The following is a 19,358-nucleotide window of genomic DNA, read 5'->3' on the forward strand; positions in this document are numbered from 1 at the left end:
ATAAATATAATAAAAACTTGTGTTGAATGTGCCATTAAATTAAATCCTGCCGAAGGCTATATGGCATCATGATATGCGATCACCTGAGGGCCCTCATTACTAAGTGTGAATTACTTGATCTCCTGAGTCTGTTCTTTGAACTGGGAAAGGCTCTACCAGCTTCACAGGGTTTTGAAGAGTTTAATGAAATGCACATGCAAAGCGCCTGAAGCACACTGACTTCCTTTTTTTTTTTTTTAAAGAGTATTTATTTATTTATTTGATAGAGACAGCGAGAGCGAGGGAGGGGGGGTGAGGGAGAAGATGGTTGCTCTGAGCAGGGAGTCGGACACAGCGCTTGATCGCAGGACCCAGGCGCCCCACACTGACTTCCTCTTGTCTCTGACAACTTTGGTTTCGGTGCGGGTAAACGTTGTATTATAAGCTACTCCTGAAAAGTTGTGGATAAATCTAACTTTATGGAATGTTTTTGTGACTTAGAGGAGCTTCTATTTAGAACGCTTTGAAAATTTATACATAGATCTTCCTCGTTTGTCTTTTTTGTAAATCTGACTTTTTGCATAGAGCAGTAGGTTTTCATAAAGTGGTGAGGGGCACAGTTATTAACTTAGTGAGTGGTATACACCAGACCGAAGAGCAGCCTTTTCCTGGTTTGCTGGGGCAGCTCACAACTTACTCTGTAATAGACCAATAAAATAAAAGCAGGTTGGACCAGATGGTCTTTAAGGTCCTTTGTAGTTTTGGCCTCCTCATAATTTTTGACTTTATCTTGGGACATCACAGTGGAAAGCTCATAAATTTTTATAGAGCAGGAACTTGCTTCTTATATGGCTTCCTTGGGACCGTCATGTGCCCTAATACTGTGCCAAGCAGAACACTAGTAGAAATGGAAATGCCAGAGTGACTTGTAGGGAGAAGGAAACATTTTTCTCCGTTTTCCCCAAATTGGAAAACAAACCTAGGTTTCTTCTTTTTGATTTTTATATCTATAATTGGAACCTGTAATAAAATAAAAAGCAGCACACACTGTACAGAACAGACGTGAAGTCACGAATGGATGCCTTGACTTCCCTCCGGAAAGAGTTTGGAAACAGTTTGCACATACATCAACTAACTCACCAAGGTGGTGAGTGTCCTACCTCAGGAAAACAACCTGAAACTTTTTTTTCCCTATTTTATTTTACAATGAAGTGTATCATGTTGACTCAAGTAAGGAAGTTTCCTAAATCTGGAAGAAGAAAATTAAAAAACTCAAAGTTGCTTGTCTTTGAAGTAAAAATTTGAATGTTTGCTAAAGAGAATTCCAAGTGAGAGATACTGCAGTTGGTGATTATAATTTGTAAGGAGTAAAGTTCAAGAAAACAAGTGATTTAGGGAAGAGGATCCAAGTTTTTACATTGAAGGTTTAAAATCAGTTGTTCAAGTTAAAACAAATAGCTCTATCGGTAGACATACAACAGTGTGTTCCCCCAAAAGCTAAGTTGATTTTGTAAAAAATTTAATTATGCGAGTGCATTAGGGATATTTTAAAATCCTATGGAAATAGAGACAAAATAGGATAGGGTTGTCAAGGGATGGGGGAGGGAGCAACAGAGAGGGACCCTAACATGTATGAAATGTCTTTGGGAAGTACCCTAAAATGGTAATAGCTGCAGAACTCTAAATATAGTAAAAACCACTGAACTGTAAACAGTAATACAAGGGAGTCTGCAAACCTCACTTATTTGCACTGTGCTCTGGGAGACTTCCCTGAGTCAGTACCATGTGGCCCTCAGTGTCTTTAGCAATGAAATAGGCATAAAAATAACCTCTGTAAAATAAAGATAAAATTAAAAATTATTATGCTTTTTAAAAAATCCTGTGAGGAATACACTTGTAAAGTGAATCATTTTTAGAAATAAATGACTTCTTTTTATCTTTCATACAATATTTTAGGTCATATTGACTTACAGTGAGGAAGCCTCACATTTGTTCAGCTGCTAGAGTGAAAGCCAGATACTGTGCTCAGAGAGCGAGGCATTAAGATGAATTGGACACCGCTGGTCGTCTTACCTTCCCCGTGTGGCACTGGATTCTTACTGTTTCATACTCTCATGTCTGCCTCACTCCTTACCTTGTCACCTCCTTAAGGGTTCAGGTCTCCTTCACACTGGGAGCTTGCCAGCACCTAACTTTACCTGTGATAGGTTCTTTAATTGAATTGGCCTAATCCTTTGGTAAAGAAAAAATGGGTGGGAAGCAGGAAGCTTGATAAACCCCATTTGGGCTAAGTCTTGTGTTGGCACTTTACATTTTCTCCTGGGATCATCGCTACAGAATTAAAAATTTATCACTTACACTTTTATAGCTGAGAAAAATCTGTCAAGACGAATGTCTTTAAAAGGGTTACTGTGCTTTAATTGAAGACCTTTCAGTACACAAGGTCCTAATGTTCTAGTCTTTGCCTTTTTCCCCTCTGTGGCACACTTGAAGTGCTTTTCAGGGACGGGCTTATTTACTCTATAATAAACCAGTGAGATAGGCACTAATACTGTTCTGCATTTTCAAGATAAGGAAGCAAGACTTAGATAGGGTAATGAACTTCCACTCTAGAGAACTGGATCCTGCCTGTCATGGTGTAATTTTAACCATCTTGGGTGGTTCTCAGCCCTGTGACAGCATATGGGAATCACTGGCACATCTTACGTAGGTTTGCACACACACTCCCACACACATCTTCTGGCACTTCTCCCAGACCTACACCAGTGGTTCTCAGGTCTGGCTGCACCTAGAAGCAAGCAGAGACCTTTGAAAAGTACAGGGTCTAGGGCCTTATCCCCACAGTAGTCTGAGCAGGTCTGGGTGCTGGGAGGACTCCTCCGACTTGTGGGTTTCTAAAGAGCAGCCTGGCCGGAGTTGAAAAGCACTGTGCCAGGAACTGGCTAGAGCTAACGTACCTTCTCCTGTCACTCATCATTAGGCTAATGGTTTCGATTAGCTCTTTGAATGAGGTCAGTGTTTTATGTGATTGTTTATGGCTTCTTGCAGTGTTTTTCCCTCGAACATAAATACTAAAAGAAATGTCGGCTGCAAAATGGTAGTTTTCAAGAACACCTTTGTAGCCACTAGAGTGTAAGGAGTAGCAACAGTTGCATTGCACGTGGTAAGCCTAGCTTGCACAAGAGTGGCTTATGTTTATAGTTAACCTACTTTTCCCCCGTTGGGTGTATTTCAGAACTTGTATACTTGACATTGCTATTTATTAATAATACCACTAGTAGAGAATGGGGTTGTTTTTTTAATAATTAGCAGTGTATTAAGTATAATAGTACATTTATAATACAATAATCATCCCTCTAATCACTAGCCTCTGGTTAATAAATGTCCTTGAGCAAGATGAGAAAATATGAAGGCTGAGAAGTCTGAAAGTTTCAGGGAAACAACGACAAATGGTACTTCTTCCAGTGACTGAGCAGAACCTGATAGGGGCAGACTCCAAACCACGAACATTTTAAGTAACCAGTTTTCCCAGTGTTTCAAGACGGAGGTCAGAAGGACTCTTTCTGCCTCTTAAATGTGTGCCCAGCAGTCACTGTGGAAGATTGCTCAACCCTTCCGTGGATCACTGAAGAGGTTCGATTAAATTCTACCGTTTGTGGAATACCTAGTGTACCTGTGTTCAGGGCTGGGGTCAGTCGATGATCACAGGGTTCTTCAGCCTTTTCTCCTCATTCTTGCTTCTTATCTCTCCTTACCCCTGCCGAAGACCCTTTATCTGTAGACACTTTTTTCCTAATCACCCCTCCACAGATACATTCTGTCCTGGTTCATGGGCCATGTGTATACCCGTGCTTGATACTTCAAAAAAGAGAATGAAACTCCCCAGCCCAAGAACCAGTCATTGCCCCCAGGGTGACCTTCTCTGAGACGATGTCCTAGTCACCAGCAATGGGTGCATGTCTTCTCTTGCCAGTAGTCTTGGTGGTTCCTGGTCAGGAGGCTGTGTAAACATCCCAGGAGACCAGAGCACATTTCTGTGTTGGGGCTTTGCTGCTGAAGTGACCAGGATTCACTTTAGGTGAAGTGAGTATCCCAAGGACATACGACCAATCACCCACTGCTTACTGGAAAAGTTGTATTGTAGTTCTGAGAATGAGAGTTATCAGAGTTCTTCCTCATGGCCTAGTACAGCTAGGGAAGAGTAAAATACGCTTGACATTTCTTCTCTGTGCGCTCTATTGATAGACGTGTGTGATCCATGGGATGTGAAATCAGAGATAAAGGACAGTGGGTAAGAGAAATTGGTCCTCCCTGTTATTTTGAACTATTAATATAACAAGTCTTAGTGCCCTTTACCTCAGCTTTTTGTTTTACTACGCAGGAAGCACCCAGGATGCGGGAACATTGTGACATTTGCACAATTTTTATTTATTGCTGTGGAAGGCTTCCTCTTTGAAGCGGATTTGGGAAGGAAGCGGCCAGCTATCCCAATAAGGTATGGCACATTGAAGTCTCTTTTAGCCTTTGTTATTTTTGTTTTGTTTTGTTTTGAAGAAGTTCAGGACTTTTCTGGTAACTAGGTAGAAGGAGGAGTATGAGATATCCTCTTGTAAGATCTGTGTCAAAGTTTTTAGGAGAATAATGATAATTCATTTTCTGAATTTAAAATGTTGTGACATTCCAGGGAGCCTGTTTTTCTAATAAAATGCCCACCACAACACAAAATAATTATGATGGAAACAATAATGTGTGTATGTGTATAATATATGATTGGTTAAAGGTTTAGTGTGTTGTGACCACAATGTTTTTTAATAGTTATGTATGCTAGCCTCATGTTGGTAAAGTTAGCCAATACATTAAGAGTGGTATTATTGGTCCTTTTTAAAAATGAATGGGTTTGGGGAATAACCAGAAGTGGTGCTTGTACAGCCTCGTGATACGCTAAGTGCCACCTAACTGTTCACTTTCACATGGTTGATTTTACGTTGTGGGCATTTCCTCCCAATTAAAACGAAGTGAGTGGCAAGCCAAGGCAAAATTGTTGATTCCAGACCTCCACGCATTAGTCCAGATTTGCATAACTGTACTCAGGGGGCCAAAGAGAAAACAAGACAGTTCTAATCAACAGTGTATTGAAAATTCAGTATTCTTGCCCAGATGGACTGGAAATAAAAGTATAATGCATCCCCTTGCAAGAGTGTAGTAAGATCAGGTCTTGTAATCCTGTAGATAGGGATTTTCCGATGTCAGTGTATCCAAGGGCAGGTCAAGGCTCGTGGTGGTTGTTCTTTTGCAACATTCCCGAATAGCCTGCTATAGAAAATGTGGTTGAATTTTGTTATTAATATTGCGCTTTTAAATTTCCCAGTGTGTTGCTAAGTATTCTGAGTAGGTGGTTTTTTTCATTGGCTTTAGTATCTACATAAAACCTTCATTCCCTAGACCAGCATTTACATCATGGTAGACACCCCCACAATTTTTTTTTTAAATCTTTCTATTGTTTTATTTTATCCTATTTTCAAATTTTTATTGAAACTTCAGTTAGTTAACATATGGTGCAATATTGGAGTGGATTTAATGAGTCATCACTTATATGAAACACCCAGCACTCATCACAAGTGCTCTTCTCAATGCCCATGACCCATCTATCCGTCCCCTACCCACCTCCCTCCATCACCCCTCAGTTTGCTCTCTGTTGTTAAGAGTCTCCTGTGGTTTGTTTCCCTCACTCTTTTTTTCCCCCTTCCTATATGTTCATCTGTTTTGTTTCTTAAATTCCATATATAAGTGAGATCGAATGGTATTTATATTTCTTTAGCTGACTTATTTCACTTAGTATAATACACTAGCTCTGTCCACGTGGTTGCACATGCTAAGATTTCATTCTTCCTAATGGCCAAGTCCCTTGTACATATATATATATATATATGCCACATCTTCTTTATTCATCCATAAGTTCATGGACACTTGGGCTCTCTCTGTAATTTGGCTCTTGTCGATAATGGTACTCTAAACATCGGGGTGCATTTACCCCTTCACATCTGTATTTTTTTATCCTTTGGGTAAATACCTTTAGTGCAATTGCTGGATAGTAGGGTATTTCTATGTTTAAGTTTTTGAGGAGCCTTAGTATTGTTCTCCAGAGTAACTACACCAGTTTGCAGTTCCACCAACAGTGCAAGAGGCTTCCCTTTCTCCATATCCAACACCTGTTCTTTCTTGCGTTGTTAATTTTAGCCGTTCTGACAGGTGTGAGGTGGTATCTCATCATGGTTTTGATTGGTATTTCCTCGATAATGATGTTGAGCATCTCCTTATGTGTCTGTTGGCATCTGGATGTATTCTTAAGAAAAGTGTCTATTTTTCTGCCCATTTCTTAACTGGGTTGTTTGGGGTTTTTTTGTACATTGAGTTTGATAAGTTCTTTATAGATTTGGGATACTAAGCCTTTATCAGATATGTCACTTGGAGATATCTTCTAGGCTGCCTTTTAGTTTTGTTGAATGTTTCCTTTGCTGTGCAGAAGTTTTTTTTGTTTTGTTTTGTTTTTTAAGATTTTATTTATTTGACAGAGAAACACAGGGAGAGACAGAATACAAACAGGAGGATAGGAGAGGAAAAGGCAGACTCCCCACTGAGCAGGGAACCTGATATGGGGCTCAATCCCAGGCCCCTGGGATCATGACCTGAGCCGAAGGGAGACACCTAACGATTGAGCCACGCACACGCCCCTTGTGCAGAAGCTTTTTATCCTGATGAAGTCCCAATAGTTCATTTTTGCTTTTGTTTCCCTTGCCTCTGGTGACGTGTCTAGTAAGAAGTTGCTGTGGCCAAGGTCAGAGAGGTTTATTGCCTATGTTCTCCTCTAGATTTTGATGGCTTTCTGTCTCACATTTAGGTCTTTCATCCACTTTGAATTTGTTTTTGTGTATGGTGTAAGGAAATGGTCCAGGTTCATTCTTCTGCACGTCACTGTCCAGTTTCCCCAGCACCATTTGTTGAAGAGACTGTCTTTTTCCCCACTGAATATTTTTTCCTGCTTTGTTGAATATTAGTTGATCATACAGTTGTGGGTCCCTTTCTGGGTTCTCTTTTCTGTCCCATTGATCTTTGTGTCCCTAATAGACCAAGCAATCTGGAAAAAGAGAAACGAAACTGGAGGCATCACAATTCCAGATTTCAAGCTGTATTACAAAACTGTGGTCATCAAGACAGTGTGGTGAGACAAGGATCCTCCACATTTTTAATTCCTCTGACCCTCTCCCCCACCCCCACCCCGCGCCATTATCTCTTTCCATTGAGGCTGCCACTAGCACAGTTCAGGAATGCATTCATTCTCACCATTAACTTTTATAATGGTGCCCTAGCTGGCTGGCCTCTTGCTTCCCACCCCTCCGTACCTGTATTTCGACTTCCTACTATTGTCTTGTGACACGCCCCCTCACAGGCACTCAGGGGTCACTAGTAGGTGAGGGAAACCCAGCTCCCTAACCTGCCCTTTCAGGCTCCCCGGGATCTTGCCCTAACAATCATACCTCCATGTGTGTCCTGTAGAACTGGCTGTTTTAGTTTCTATCTGTGAAGCTGCAGGCAAAACCTTGACATCATGGGGATGTCATTCATTCCCAGAAGCAATTTCTAGGCCATGCTGCGTAGCCAGCAAGGTGGAATAGTTGGAATTCATTATCCTAAAAGGCCTGGATGAACTCTGTCTCCAGATAGCATTGTTTCAAGAGAAGACTAAGAAAATTTGGCAAGAAACCTTGTGAAGTCACCAGTAATATTTTAGAATCTGTGAAATAGCTGTTCTCAGTGTTAAAAAAAAAAATTCAGCTGAGTAAATTTGAAGATCTAGTGGTTTCATTAAATGATTCATGAATCAGTATCCCATCTAGCAAGAAGAGGGGAGCTCTATTGAGCTAAAGAAAGGAAAGACTTTTAAAGGTAGAGGGCATTAAAAAAAGCAGGAAGGAATTTATTAGCCAAATATGCATTGTTTAGGCAAGGTTGCCTTAAAAGGAGAGCAGAAGCCGCGAAGGGGGTGGGGGTGCTTATCAGAAAATTCCCTAGTATTGACCAAGGAGTTTTATGTTGACTGGATAAAGATGACATTCCAGGGAGGGGGGAATTGGTTGAAATTGCACTTGGGTAAGGAATTAAGTCTTGGTTTACTGACTTGGGTCCTTAAACTTAGTGGCACCATTTTGGGCCTGTGGTTTTCTTTTGAGCAGTTACCCCCTTTTGATCAGACTCTCAGCTTAACTGAGATGTGATAAACATTTTAGGTCTTAGCACCACTCTCCCTTACTGCTCGGAAGTTTTCGAAGTTTTTGTCGTTCCTTTGTCTGGTATCCATAGATCATGACCTTTTTGCTTAACCTCTGGTATTTGTAGGTCACAGCCTCAGATTCACACTCCTCTTAAGTGGGTTATTTTCTCTGTTCTGTAAATGTTCCTGTCTTAGGGAGAGCATTTGCTTGATGCATTGTTGCATGTATCTCAAGCTTTCAAAAAGGAGGTTTATTATCATTACGTAAATGGGATAAATCCCAATATTTGGAGTGTACATTAGAGCCATGGTCCCCCAGATTCAAGCTAATCAAAATCAAATAAGCCAAAGAAAGACCCTGTAGAAGGAGTCACCTTCTTAAGCCAAGCGACTTGTTCTGTGACCTTACCTGAGTTTTAGGGGTCACACGGGTAAACTTGGCTTAGTCCAGACACCACCTTCATCAGCCAATAGAGAGTTAAGAGCTCTTCTGTTATCAAGAGACTTTAAGGATATTTGTTGGGCTGCTATTGCTTTAACAGGTTTTGCAGCAATTTTAAGAATTAAGAAGCAGTTCTTTTTTTTTTTTTTTTAAGATTTTTATTATTTTTTTGACAGGGAGATAGAGAGCATAAGTAGGCAGAAGGGCAGGCAGAGGGAGAGGGAGAAGCAGGCTCTCTGCTGAGCAGGGAGCCCGATGCGGGGCTCCATCCCAGCACCCTGGGATCATGACCTGAGCTGAAGGCAGCTGCCCAACCAACTGAGCCACCCAGGCGCCTCAAGAAACAGTTCTTGATCCTAGCCTCATTTACATTTATCTCTAATCAGGGAAATAGGAACATGTGAAAAGGAGTGAATTCAGAATCATGAATGTTTTCCAGTGGGCCCTTAAAAAATTATGTATTTATTTATCTATCTATCTATCTATCTATCTATTTATTTATTTTAGGGTAGTGGGCAGAGGAAGAGGGATAGAATCTCAAGCAGATTCCCCACTGAGTATGGAGCCTCATGTGGGACTCATCGATCTCAGATCCTGAGATCATGACCCGAGCCCAAATCAAGAGTTCAACTTGACTCAATGGCTGAGCCACCCAAGTACCCCTGTTAGGCCCTTTCCAACTCAACAATGTAAATGTAGGGGACTCAACCAATGAGATGTCTTATTTTGTCTGTGAAAAGTTAGGGGCACAGTTAGATTTTTTTTTCTGTCCTGAAATAAAACGTTGTCTACATTTCAGAGGTTGCCATGTTACAAGGACATTAGGATGACACAAGTCTGGCAGGGAGGGACTATTTTTGCAGAAGTAGAATGGACTTTATCCACATGAGCCACAGTCTTACAAATACAGGATAAAGGCTTAGTGTTACTTTTTTTTTGACAGTGCTTCCCATGTAATTTACATATCAAATAAGCCTGTTCATTTACCAAGTCCTTTGGAATATTTTAGGTCAAAAAGACTTAGGGGGGAAAAAAAAGGCTTCACTTAGAATTTGGTTTTAGGAAGTCAGTGAAACATATTTTTTTTTAAAGATTTTGTGTATTTATTTTAGAGAGAGCGTGCACGAGAGCGAGCGTGAGCAGAGGGAATGGCGGAGGGAGAGGGAGAAGCAGGCTCCTGCGGAGCAGGGCCTGAGCCCAAGGCAGCCATGTAACCTACCGAGCCACCCAGATGGCCCAGTCAAAAATATTAAAAAAAAAAGATTTTAAAGCCCTTGCCTACTTTAAATAGGATCACAGATGACTACAAAATCTAATACTTAAAAGGTGAAGAGGTTTTTAGTCTTACCCAAATGACCAAAAGCCCAAGAAAACGTTGTCCTTTTAACAGAGAGAAAAACCAAAATCTAATTTTGCACCTGTTTGCTTTTGATTTTAAAACCCTTTTTTATAGATTTTATTTATTTATTTGTCTGCGAGAGAGTGCGCACACGCCTGCATTGGCAGGCAGAGGCAGAGAGAGAAGCAGGCTCCCTGCCGAGCAAGGGACTCTATCCCAGGACCCTGGGGTCATGACCTGAGCTGAAGACAGTGGCTTAACTGACTGAGCCACCCAGGTGTCCGAAAAACCCTTTTTTAAAAACAAATTTGTTTTTTTAAATTTGTTTAATTTAGGTTGCCCGCACATGAAAGTTCCTGTTTGAGAAGATTTTTTTTCCACAAACCTCCTCCAACTGTCCCCCTATATTCCAATTTTGTCCTTTGTTTCTTCCCTTTAAACAACCAGCCTCATTTTAGGACAAAATTACTTTTTCTCCCCTTCACAAAAAATGTATTGAAAGAGGATTTTGGCTGCCTCTATTTTGACCTCAGACTTTCTAGTTGGCTTCTTTCCAGCTTGTCTCTTGGCTCAGACTGAAGACCCCGTGGATAAAGCATCCCAGGAGGGGAACTAACACTGACCCCTCAAGCAGTAGGGTCGGCCCTGAGCCAGTGAGCTCCTCCCTCCCATGATTCACTTCAAGACAGTGGTTAATTTGACTTTCACTGCTCACCTGTGCATATCCACCCACCTTTGCTCCGCATTTCTTACATGTTATCCTGGAAGTATTTTTGGTGCCTTGGAGACAGTCTCTCAGGTGCTAGCTAGGCCCCTGTCTTCCGGTGTTGGCCTCCGTGAAATAAATTCCTGTTTCTTCCTTCTTTTTTTTTTTTTTTTAAGATTTTATTTATTTATTTGACAGAGGAGAGAGATTCCAAGTAGGCAGAGAGGCAGGCAGAGAGAGGGGGAAGCAGGCTCTCCACCGAGCAGAGAGCCCGATTTGGGGCTCGATCCCAGGACCCTGAGATCATGACCTGAGCTGAAGACAGAGGCTTAACCCACTGAGCCACCCAGGTGCCCCAAATTCCTTGTTTCACCACCACTCCATCTCTGCCTTTGAATTTTGTGAGTGGCCAGTAGCCAAACCTGGTCTGTTTGGGAACCCCGGAGCCAGGTGTCCGTGAGCCCCCAGACCCTGGCTACATTATTTCCATTTCTCACACCTTTTTCTCCTGAAAACACATCCTACTTTCCTGCCATACACAGATATTGTCATTATTTTTAGTAGTTTTAATTACATGTATCAGAGTTCTTACCCCTAAGAAACCTTAATTTCCAGTGAAAACAAAGAAGTAAGCAATTATGAGCCGTGGGTTTTACCAGCATTTTTTTTGAATTTGAATTTTATGAATACATTTCAAAAATTCTAAAAGCATATGCCTTTTTAAATTTGCCAATGAATATTAACATATCCAAGTATCTTTTAGTTGCTCTATAATAAGCCAAAAGTTGATCAACTTAGTTTTAGTAATTAATGTTTTAGTATTTTGTCTTTTTGGGAAATGATCTAGATTTTATTTTTATTTTATTTTTTTAAAAGATTTTATTTAAAGATTTTGTTATTTTTTTATTAAGCGCTTATTTAAAGATTTTTAAAGATTTTATTTATTTGAGAGCAAGTGCACAAGCGGCGGGGGAGCAGCAGGCAGAGGCAGAGGGAGGGGGAGAGGCAGACTCCTTACTGAGTAAAGGAGCCAGATGCTATGCGGGGTTTCAGTCCCAGGACCCTGAGATCACGACCAGAACTGAAGACAGAAGCTTAACGACTGAGCCACTCAGGCGCCCTGATCTAGATTTTTTTTTTTCAAGTTTTTATTTTACTTCCAGTTAGTTAAATAAAGCGTTATACTAGTTTTACATGTACAATATAGTAATTCAGCCCTCAGACATGTCCTGTGCTCATCGTGACAAGGGCACTTACTTAATCCCTGTCACCTACCCCATCTCCCACCCACCTCCCCTCTGGTAACCATCAGTGTGTTCTCTATAGTGAAGAGTCAGTTTCTTGGTTTGTTTCTTTCTTTCTCTCTTTCCTTGGCTCATTTGTTTTGTTTCTTAAGTTCCGCATACGAGTGAAATCATATGGTATTTCTTTCTCTGACTCACTTCACTTAGCATGACGCTCTCTAGCTCCATCCATGTCCTTGCAAACGGCAGGATGTCATTCATTTTTATGGCTGAATAATGTCCTAGTATCTGATCTGTATCTATACACACATCACAGCTTCTTCATCCGTTCCTCAGTCGGTGGGCACCTGGGCTGCTTCCATATCTCGGCTGTTGCAAATAATGCTGCTTTAATCATCCGGCGTGCATCTGTTTCTTTGATCTAGTTTTTGTGTATTCTTTGGGTAAATCCCCAGTAATGTGCTTACTGGATCATTGGGTAATTCTATTTTTAACTTTTTGAGGCACCTCCAGACTATTTTTCACAGTGGCTGCACCAGTTTGCGTTCCCCAGCAGTGTCAGAGGGTTCCTTTTTCCCTACATCCTCGCCAACACCTGTTGTTTCTTGTGTTGTTTGTTTTAGCCGTCCTGACGTGTGAGGTGGTGTCTCATGTAGTTTTGATTCACATTTCCCTATGATCAGTGATGTTGAGCATGTTTTCCTTGTCTCTTGGCCGTTTGTATGTCTTCCTTGGAAAAATGTTCATGTCCTGCCCATTTTTTAATTGAATTATTTGTTTTTTGGGTGTTAAGTTTTTTAAGTTCTTTATGCATTGGCGGACTAACCCTTCATCAGGTATGTCGTTTACTGATATCTTTTCTCATTCTGTAGGCTGCCTTTTAGTTTCGTTGATTGTTTGCTTCTGTGTGCAGAAGCTTTTTATTTTTATATTGTTCCCATAGTTTATTTTTGCTTTTGTTTCCCTTACCTCAGGGAACCTGTCTAAAAAAAAGTTGCTATAAGCAGTGTCAAAGAAGTTAGTTTGTGCTCTTTTAGGATTTTTATGGTTTTATATGTCACATTAGGTACTTAATCCATTTTTAATTTTTGTGCATGGTTTAAGAACGTGATCGAGGCACCTGAGTCGCTCAAGTCTTTAAGCATTTGCCTTTGGCTCAGGTTATGATCTCAGGGTCCTGGGATCAAGCCCCGCATCGGGCTCCCTGCTTGTCGGGAAGCCTGCTTCTCCCCCTTCCACTCCCCCGCTTGTGTTCCCTCTCTCGCTATGTCTCTTTCTGTCAAATAAATAAATAAAATCTTAAAAGAAAAAAGTCAGTTTGATTCTTTCGCATGTTGCTGTCCAGTTTTCCCAACACTATTTGTTGAAGACACTGTCTTTTTCCCATTGGGTGTCTTTCTTCCTTTGTCAAAGATTCATTGATCATATTATTGTGGGTTTATTTCTGGGTTTTCTATTCTGTCCCATTGATCTGTGTGTCTCTTTTTGTGCCACTACCATACTGTTTTAGATTACTACAGCTTTGTAATAAAACTTAAAGTCTGGAATTGTGAGGCTTCCAGCTTTTTTTTTTTTTCTTTCCCTCCCCAGGATTGTCTTGGCTATTTGGGGTCTTCTGAGTTTCCATAAAAATTTCAGGATTGTTCTAGCTTTGTGAAAAATGTTCATGGTATTTTGATAGGGATTGCATTGAATGTATATGTTGCTTTGGGTGGTATAGATGTTTTAACAATATTTATATTGTTTTTCCAAATCCACGAGCATGGGATGTCTTTCTATTTCTTTGTGTTGTCTTCAAGTTTCTTTCATTAGTGTTTTCTAGTTTTCAGAGTACAGGTTTTTCACCTATTTGTTTAGGTTTTTTCCTAAGTGTCTTACTGCTTTTATTACAGTTGTAAATATAATTGTTTTCTTAATTTCTCTTTCTGTTGTTGCTTCATTATTGGTATGTAGAAATGCAGAGATTTCTGTAGACTGATTTTGTATCCTGCAACTTTAGGGAATTCATGTGTTCTAGCAATTTTTGGTAAACTTTAGGGTAGTTTTTGTGGGTCGTCTTTATGGGTAGTCTTTAAGGTGTGGTGGTCTTTAGGGTTTTCTATACGTAGGATCATGTAATCTGCAAATAATGAGAGTTTTACTTCTTCCTTACCAGTTAGGATGCCTTTATTTCCTTTTCTTGTCTGATTCCTATGGCTAGGACTTCTAATACTATGTTGAATAAAAGTGTTGAGAGTAGACATTCTTGTCTTGTTCCTGATCTTAACGGGAAAAGCTCTGATTTTCTCAATTAAGGATCATGTTAGTTGTGGGTTTTTCATATATGATCTTTATTATGTTGAGCTATGTTACCTCTAAACTTTGTTGAAGGTTTTTTTGTCATGAATGGATGTTGTACTTTGTCAAGTGCTTTTTCTGCATCCATTGAAATAATCATATGGTTCTCATACTTTCTTATTGATGTGATGTATCACATTGATTCATTTGCAAATACTGAATTACCCTTGCAACCCATGAATAAATCGTACTTAATCCTAGTAAATGACGTTTTTAATTTATTGTTGCATTCGGTCTGCTAGTAGTTTGTTGAGGATTTTTGCATCTGTGTTCATTAGAGATACTGGCCTGTAGTTTGTTTTTTGTGGAATCTTTACCTGGTTTTGGTATCAGGGTAATGCTGGCCTCATAGAATGCATTTGGAACTTTCCCTTCCTTTTTTGTTTTTTGGAATAGTTTGAGAATAATAGGTATTAACTCTTCTTCAAATGTTTAGCAGAATTCTGTGAAGCCATCTGGTTCTGGATTTTGTTTGTTGGGAGTTTTTTAAAATTACTGATTCAACTTCTTTGCTGGTACTGGTCTGTTCAAGTTTTTCTGTTTCTTCCTGTTTCAGTTTTTGTAATTTATAGGTTTCTAGGAATTTATCCATTTCTTCTAGATTGCCCAGTCTGTTGGTGTGTAGTTTTTCATAATATTCTCTTATATTGTAATTCTGTGGTGTTGGTGGTTGTTTTTCCTCTCTTATTTGTGATTTTATGTATTTGGTTCCTTTCTCTTTTTGGTAAGTCTGGCTAGAGATTTATCAGTTTTATTGTTTCAAAGAACCACCTCCTGGTTTCATCAATTGAACTCCAAAAAGACTATTGTCTTTTTAGATTCTGTATCATTTATTTGTGCTCTAATCCTTATTATTTACCTCCTCCTGCTGGCTTTAGGCTTCATGTGTTCCATTTCCAGCTTCTTTAGGTGTAAAGTAAGGTTGTTTATTTGAGATTTTTCTTGCTTCTTGAGGTAGGCTTGTATTGGTATAAACTTCCCTCTTAGAACTTTTGTTACGTACTGAAGGTTTTAAACCATTGTTTTCACTTTCATTTGTTTTTGTGTACTTTAAAATTTCTAATCTTTTTTAAAAAAGATTTTATTTATTTGAGAGAGAAAGACAGTGCAAGAGAGAGAGCATGAGCAGGGAGAGAGGGAGAAGCAGACTCCCAGCTGAGCAGGGTGCTTGACAAGGGACTCGATCCCAGGACTCTGAGATCATGACTTGAGCTGAAGACAGACGCTTACCAACTGAGCCACCTAGGCACCTTTTAATTTCTTCTCTTATTTCCTGACTGACCCATTCATTGTTCAGTAGCATGGTATTTTAACCCCCATGTATTTGTGATCTGTACGGATTTTATTTTTTTCTCATAGTTGACTTCCAGTATCATAGCACTGTGGTCAGAAAAGATGCATGATATGACTTCAGTCTTTTAAAATTTGTTTAGGCTTGTTTTTTGGCCTAATATGTGATCTGTTCTGGAGAATGTTCCATGTGCACTTGAAAAGAATATGTATTCTGCTGTTTTAGGTTGGAATGTTCTGGATACATATGTTAAATCCATGTGTTCCAGTATGTCATTGAAAGCGATTGTTTACTTATTGATTTACTGTTTAGATGATCTGTCTATTGATGTAAGTGGGGTGTTAAAGTCCCCTACTATTACTGTATTATTATCAATTAGTTCCTTTATATTTGCTATCAACTGTTTTATGTATTTGGGTGATCCCGTGTTGGGTGCATAAATATTTACAGTTTTTAATGTCTTGTTGGATTGGCTCTAATATTATTATTATTTTGTGTTTTGTCTCTTATTACAGCCTAATTTTCTAATTTTTTTTCTAATTTTTAAAAAAAATTTTTCTAATTTTTTTTACTGTCTTTGTTTTAAAGTTTAGTTTGTCCGATATTAAGTACTTTCAATATCCATTTGCATAAATGTTTCTCCATCCATTCATTTCAGTCTGTGGATGTCTTTAGGTCTAAAGTGAGTCTCTTGTTGGCAACATGTAGATGAGTCTATTTTTTTTTAACCCATTTTATCACCTGATATCTTTTGAGTGTTTAGGCCATTTAAATTCAAAGTAATTATTGATATGTATTTATTGCCATTTTATAACTTGTTTTCTGGTTGTTTCTGAAGATTTTCTCTGATCCTTTTTCTTTCTTTCATGGTTTGCTGGTTTTCTTTAGTGATCATGTGAATTTTTTTCTCTTTTTTCTTTGTGTATTCGTGGATTTTGATTTGTGGTTACCATTAAGTTCATATATATAAAACATTTTTTGCATATAATAGTCTATATTAAGTGGATGGTTGTTTAAATTTGAACTTACTCTTTAGTCCTCTCCTCCCCACATTTTAGGTATAGGGTGTCATATATTTACATCCTTTTATTCTGTGAGTTCCTTGACTGCTATTTTACAAAAATATTAGTTTTTTCTGTTTTTGTGTTTCCTACCTTCATATTGTTACTTTTGGTTTTTCCTTTCCACTCAGAGTCCCCATTAATATTTCTTCCAGGGCTGATTGAGTGGTCACAACTCCTTTAGTTTTTGTTCATCTGAGAAACTCTATCTCCTTTTCTATTCTGAGTGATAGCCTTGCTGGATAGAGTATTCTTGACTGCAGATTTATCCCATTCAGCACTTTGAATATATTATTCACTTCTTTCTGGCTCATAATGTCTCTGCTGAAAAATCCCCTGATAACTTTTTGGGGTTTCCCTTTTATGTAATTGTCCTCTGTTGTCTTGCTGCTTTTAAATTTTTTTCTTTATAACTATATGTTTTGCCATTTTAATTATTATATGTGTTGGTGTGGATCTCCTTTTGTTGATGTTGTTGGGATTTTCTGTGCCTCCTGTATCTGGATATCTGTTAACTTCTTCAGATTAGGGAACTTTTCAGTTATTATTTCTGTAACTAATTTTCTGCCCTCTTTTCTTTCTCCATATGGAACTCCTATAATGCAAACAGTAGTACTTTCGATGGAATCACTGAGTTCCCTAAGTCTGTTGTCATTTTGCATAATTCTTTTTTCTCTTTTGTTTAGCTTGATTACTTTCCATTACTCTATCCTCTGGGTCATTAATTCATTCCTCTGCTTCTTTCAGCCTGCATTCATTGCATCAAGCATATTTCTCATTTCATTTATTGAGCCCTTTATCTCTGCTATGTTATTTGTTATCTCTTTGTTAAGGGTTCACTCGTATCTTCCACTTCTTTCTCAAGTCCAGTTAGTATCTTTGTGATCATTACTTTAAATTCTCTATCAAACTTGTTACTTTTATCTGTTTCACTTAGGTCTCTCTCCGTGGCCTTTTCCTGTCCTGTCATTTGGACAGGGTCCTCTGTCTTCTCATTTTGTCTAAGTCTCTATGCCTGTTTCTTTTCTTTTTCTTTTTTTTTTTTTTAAGATTTTATTTATTTATTTGACAGAGGGACAGAGAGATCACAAGTAGGCAGAGAGGCAGGCAGAGAGATAGAGGCGAAAGCATGCTCCCTGCTGAGCAGAGAGCCTGATGCAGGGCTCGATCCCAGGACCCTGAGATCATGTCCCGAGCCAAAGGCAGAGGCTTAACCTACTGAGCCACCCAGGCATCCTCTGTGTTTCTGTGTATTAGGAGAATCAGCTACATCTCCTGTTCTTGAGGGTAATGGCCTTATGAAGAAGAGGTCCAGTAGTACCCTGCAGTGTAGTGTCCCCTGTTACCCAGGCCCTGCCACTTCAGGGAGTATCTCTGATGTGTGCAGCATGTGGTCTATTATTGTGTCCTGGCCACTTGATCCTTCAGGCCAGCCATAGAGGCTTTTCTTTGCCTTGTATGGGCAGTGTTTGGTGTCTGGACTGAATGTGGTGCATTTTAATAGGTTGTGCTCTGGTCTGCTTATGAAATGAGACCTTTCACTACTGCTGCTGGGGCCGAGGCCCTGCAAAACCCCTGACAGGAGATGTGCTGTGGGCAGGGGTTTGAGCTGGTCTTCTGGGGGAGGGGGCCTGTCTTGTTGGGTCTGAGGCAAGCATTACTGGGAGGGTAGTTCCAGCAGTGTAAGCAGTTTAGATTGAAAGTGTCAGTGCTGGGCTAGTTCCTGGAGGTGGTTATGTGTTTATCTAAGGAGTAGAGGAGGGAAATGGCTCTGCCGGTTCCTTTGTTGTTCCCAGAGGGGTCTCTCTGTGAGCTGCCTCTCTGGAACAGGTCTGAGAGGAGCAACTAACCTCTTCACAGCGTGCCCCAAGCCCTCTCCCAATCCCTGTTTCCATGTTCTGTGTCCCGGACTGTCTGCCTTCCCTTTTCTCCAAGAGCAGCCCCAGTGCTTTGGGGCTTTATCTGAACCAAACCCCCCAGACCTTCAGAACCCAGGCTTTAAGCCCTACAAGAACTCACAAAATTTAGCCCCTCTCACTTTCCAAGCCAGTTGCTATGGGCATTTGTTTTCTTCGTGGCTCTCAGGTATGTTAGTCTGTCTCTTGTCCTTCTCTGCAACAGCAGCGCTGGGAGTCCTTTCTCTCCCAAACCATATTTACACTTAACTACCTTCTTCCATGTGGCCCTTCTCTGCCTTTAGTTATGGAGTTTGTTCTGCTAGTCTTCAGATCAATTTCTGGGGTATTTAGGATGATTTGATAGTTCTCTAGTATGAGGTGAGCCTAGGGTCCTCCTACTTCTAGAAATGATTTAGATATTTAATGAATTTAACTTGATTCATCATTTAACCTAATTCAGCAAAACTTTAAGGTTTTTAGGTTCTAAAAAAATTGGGAAATCTGTTTAGATGTAATATTGTTGAAAAGTTCATTTATAAACTTTTATCTTGTTTATATCTAATTTACTTGTTTTTAATAACTATGTTTAGGTGACGTATAAAAATAGTATTAAACATTAGACAAAGTCAGCCATTATCCTAAGCTATTAATTTTTGTTGACAGATCTTGTAACGGACAACACGAACTTATTTGGGGGCTATTAAACTGAAGTAGAATAAAAGTTTTATATTTAGTGTTGGTAACCCCAGAGACCTGTCTTTATAATTAAGCCATCAGCCTTAAAATATCAAA

The 19,358-nt window shown here is 39.6% G+C and overlaps 1 protein-coding gene across 5 annotated transcripts in view; it reads left to right on the plus strand.

The window, feature by feature from the left end:
- SLC35B4 (solute carrier family 35 member B4) overlaps window positions 1-19,358 on the plus strand; it is a 40,516-nt gene that overhangs the window by 1,834 nt on the left and 19,324 nt on the right. For all 5 annotated transcript variants that reach the window (XR_014301096.1, XR_014301097.1, XM_082692857.1 and 2 more), the window contains exon 2: window positions 4,361-4,474. Coding sequence is in view for 3 of the 5 variants with exons in the window: in XM_082692857.1 (XP_082548983.1) it covers window positions 4,361-4,474 (114 nt within the window). In the remaining 2 variants the exon portion in view is untranslated. The remainder of the gene's footprint in view (window positions 1-4,360; window positions 4,475-19,358) is intronic.

The sequence above is a fragment of the Mustela nivalis genome (assembly GCF_964662115.1).
Source record: "Mustela nivalis genome assembly, chromosome: 12".
NCBI classification, from domain to species: Eukaryota; Metazoa; Chordata; class Mammalia; order Carnivora; family Mustelidae; genus Mustela; species Mustela nivalis.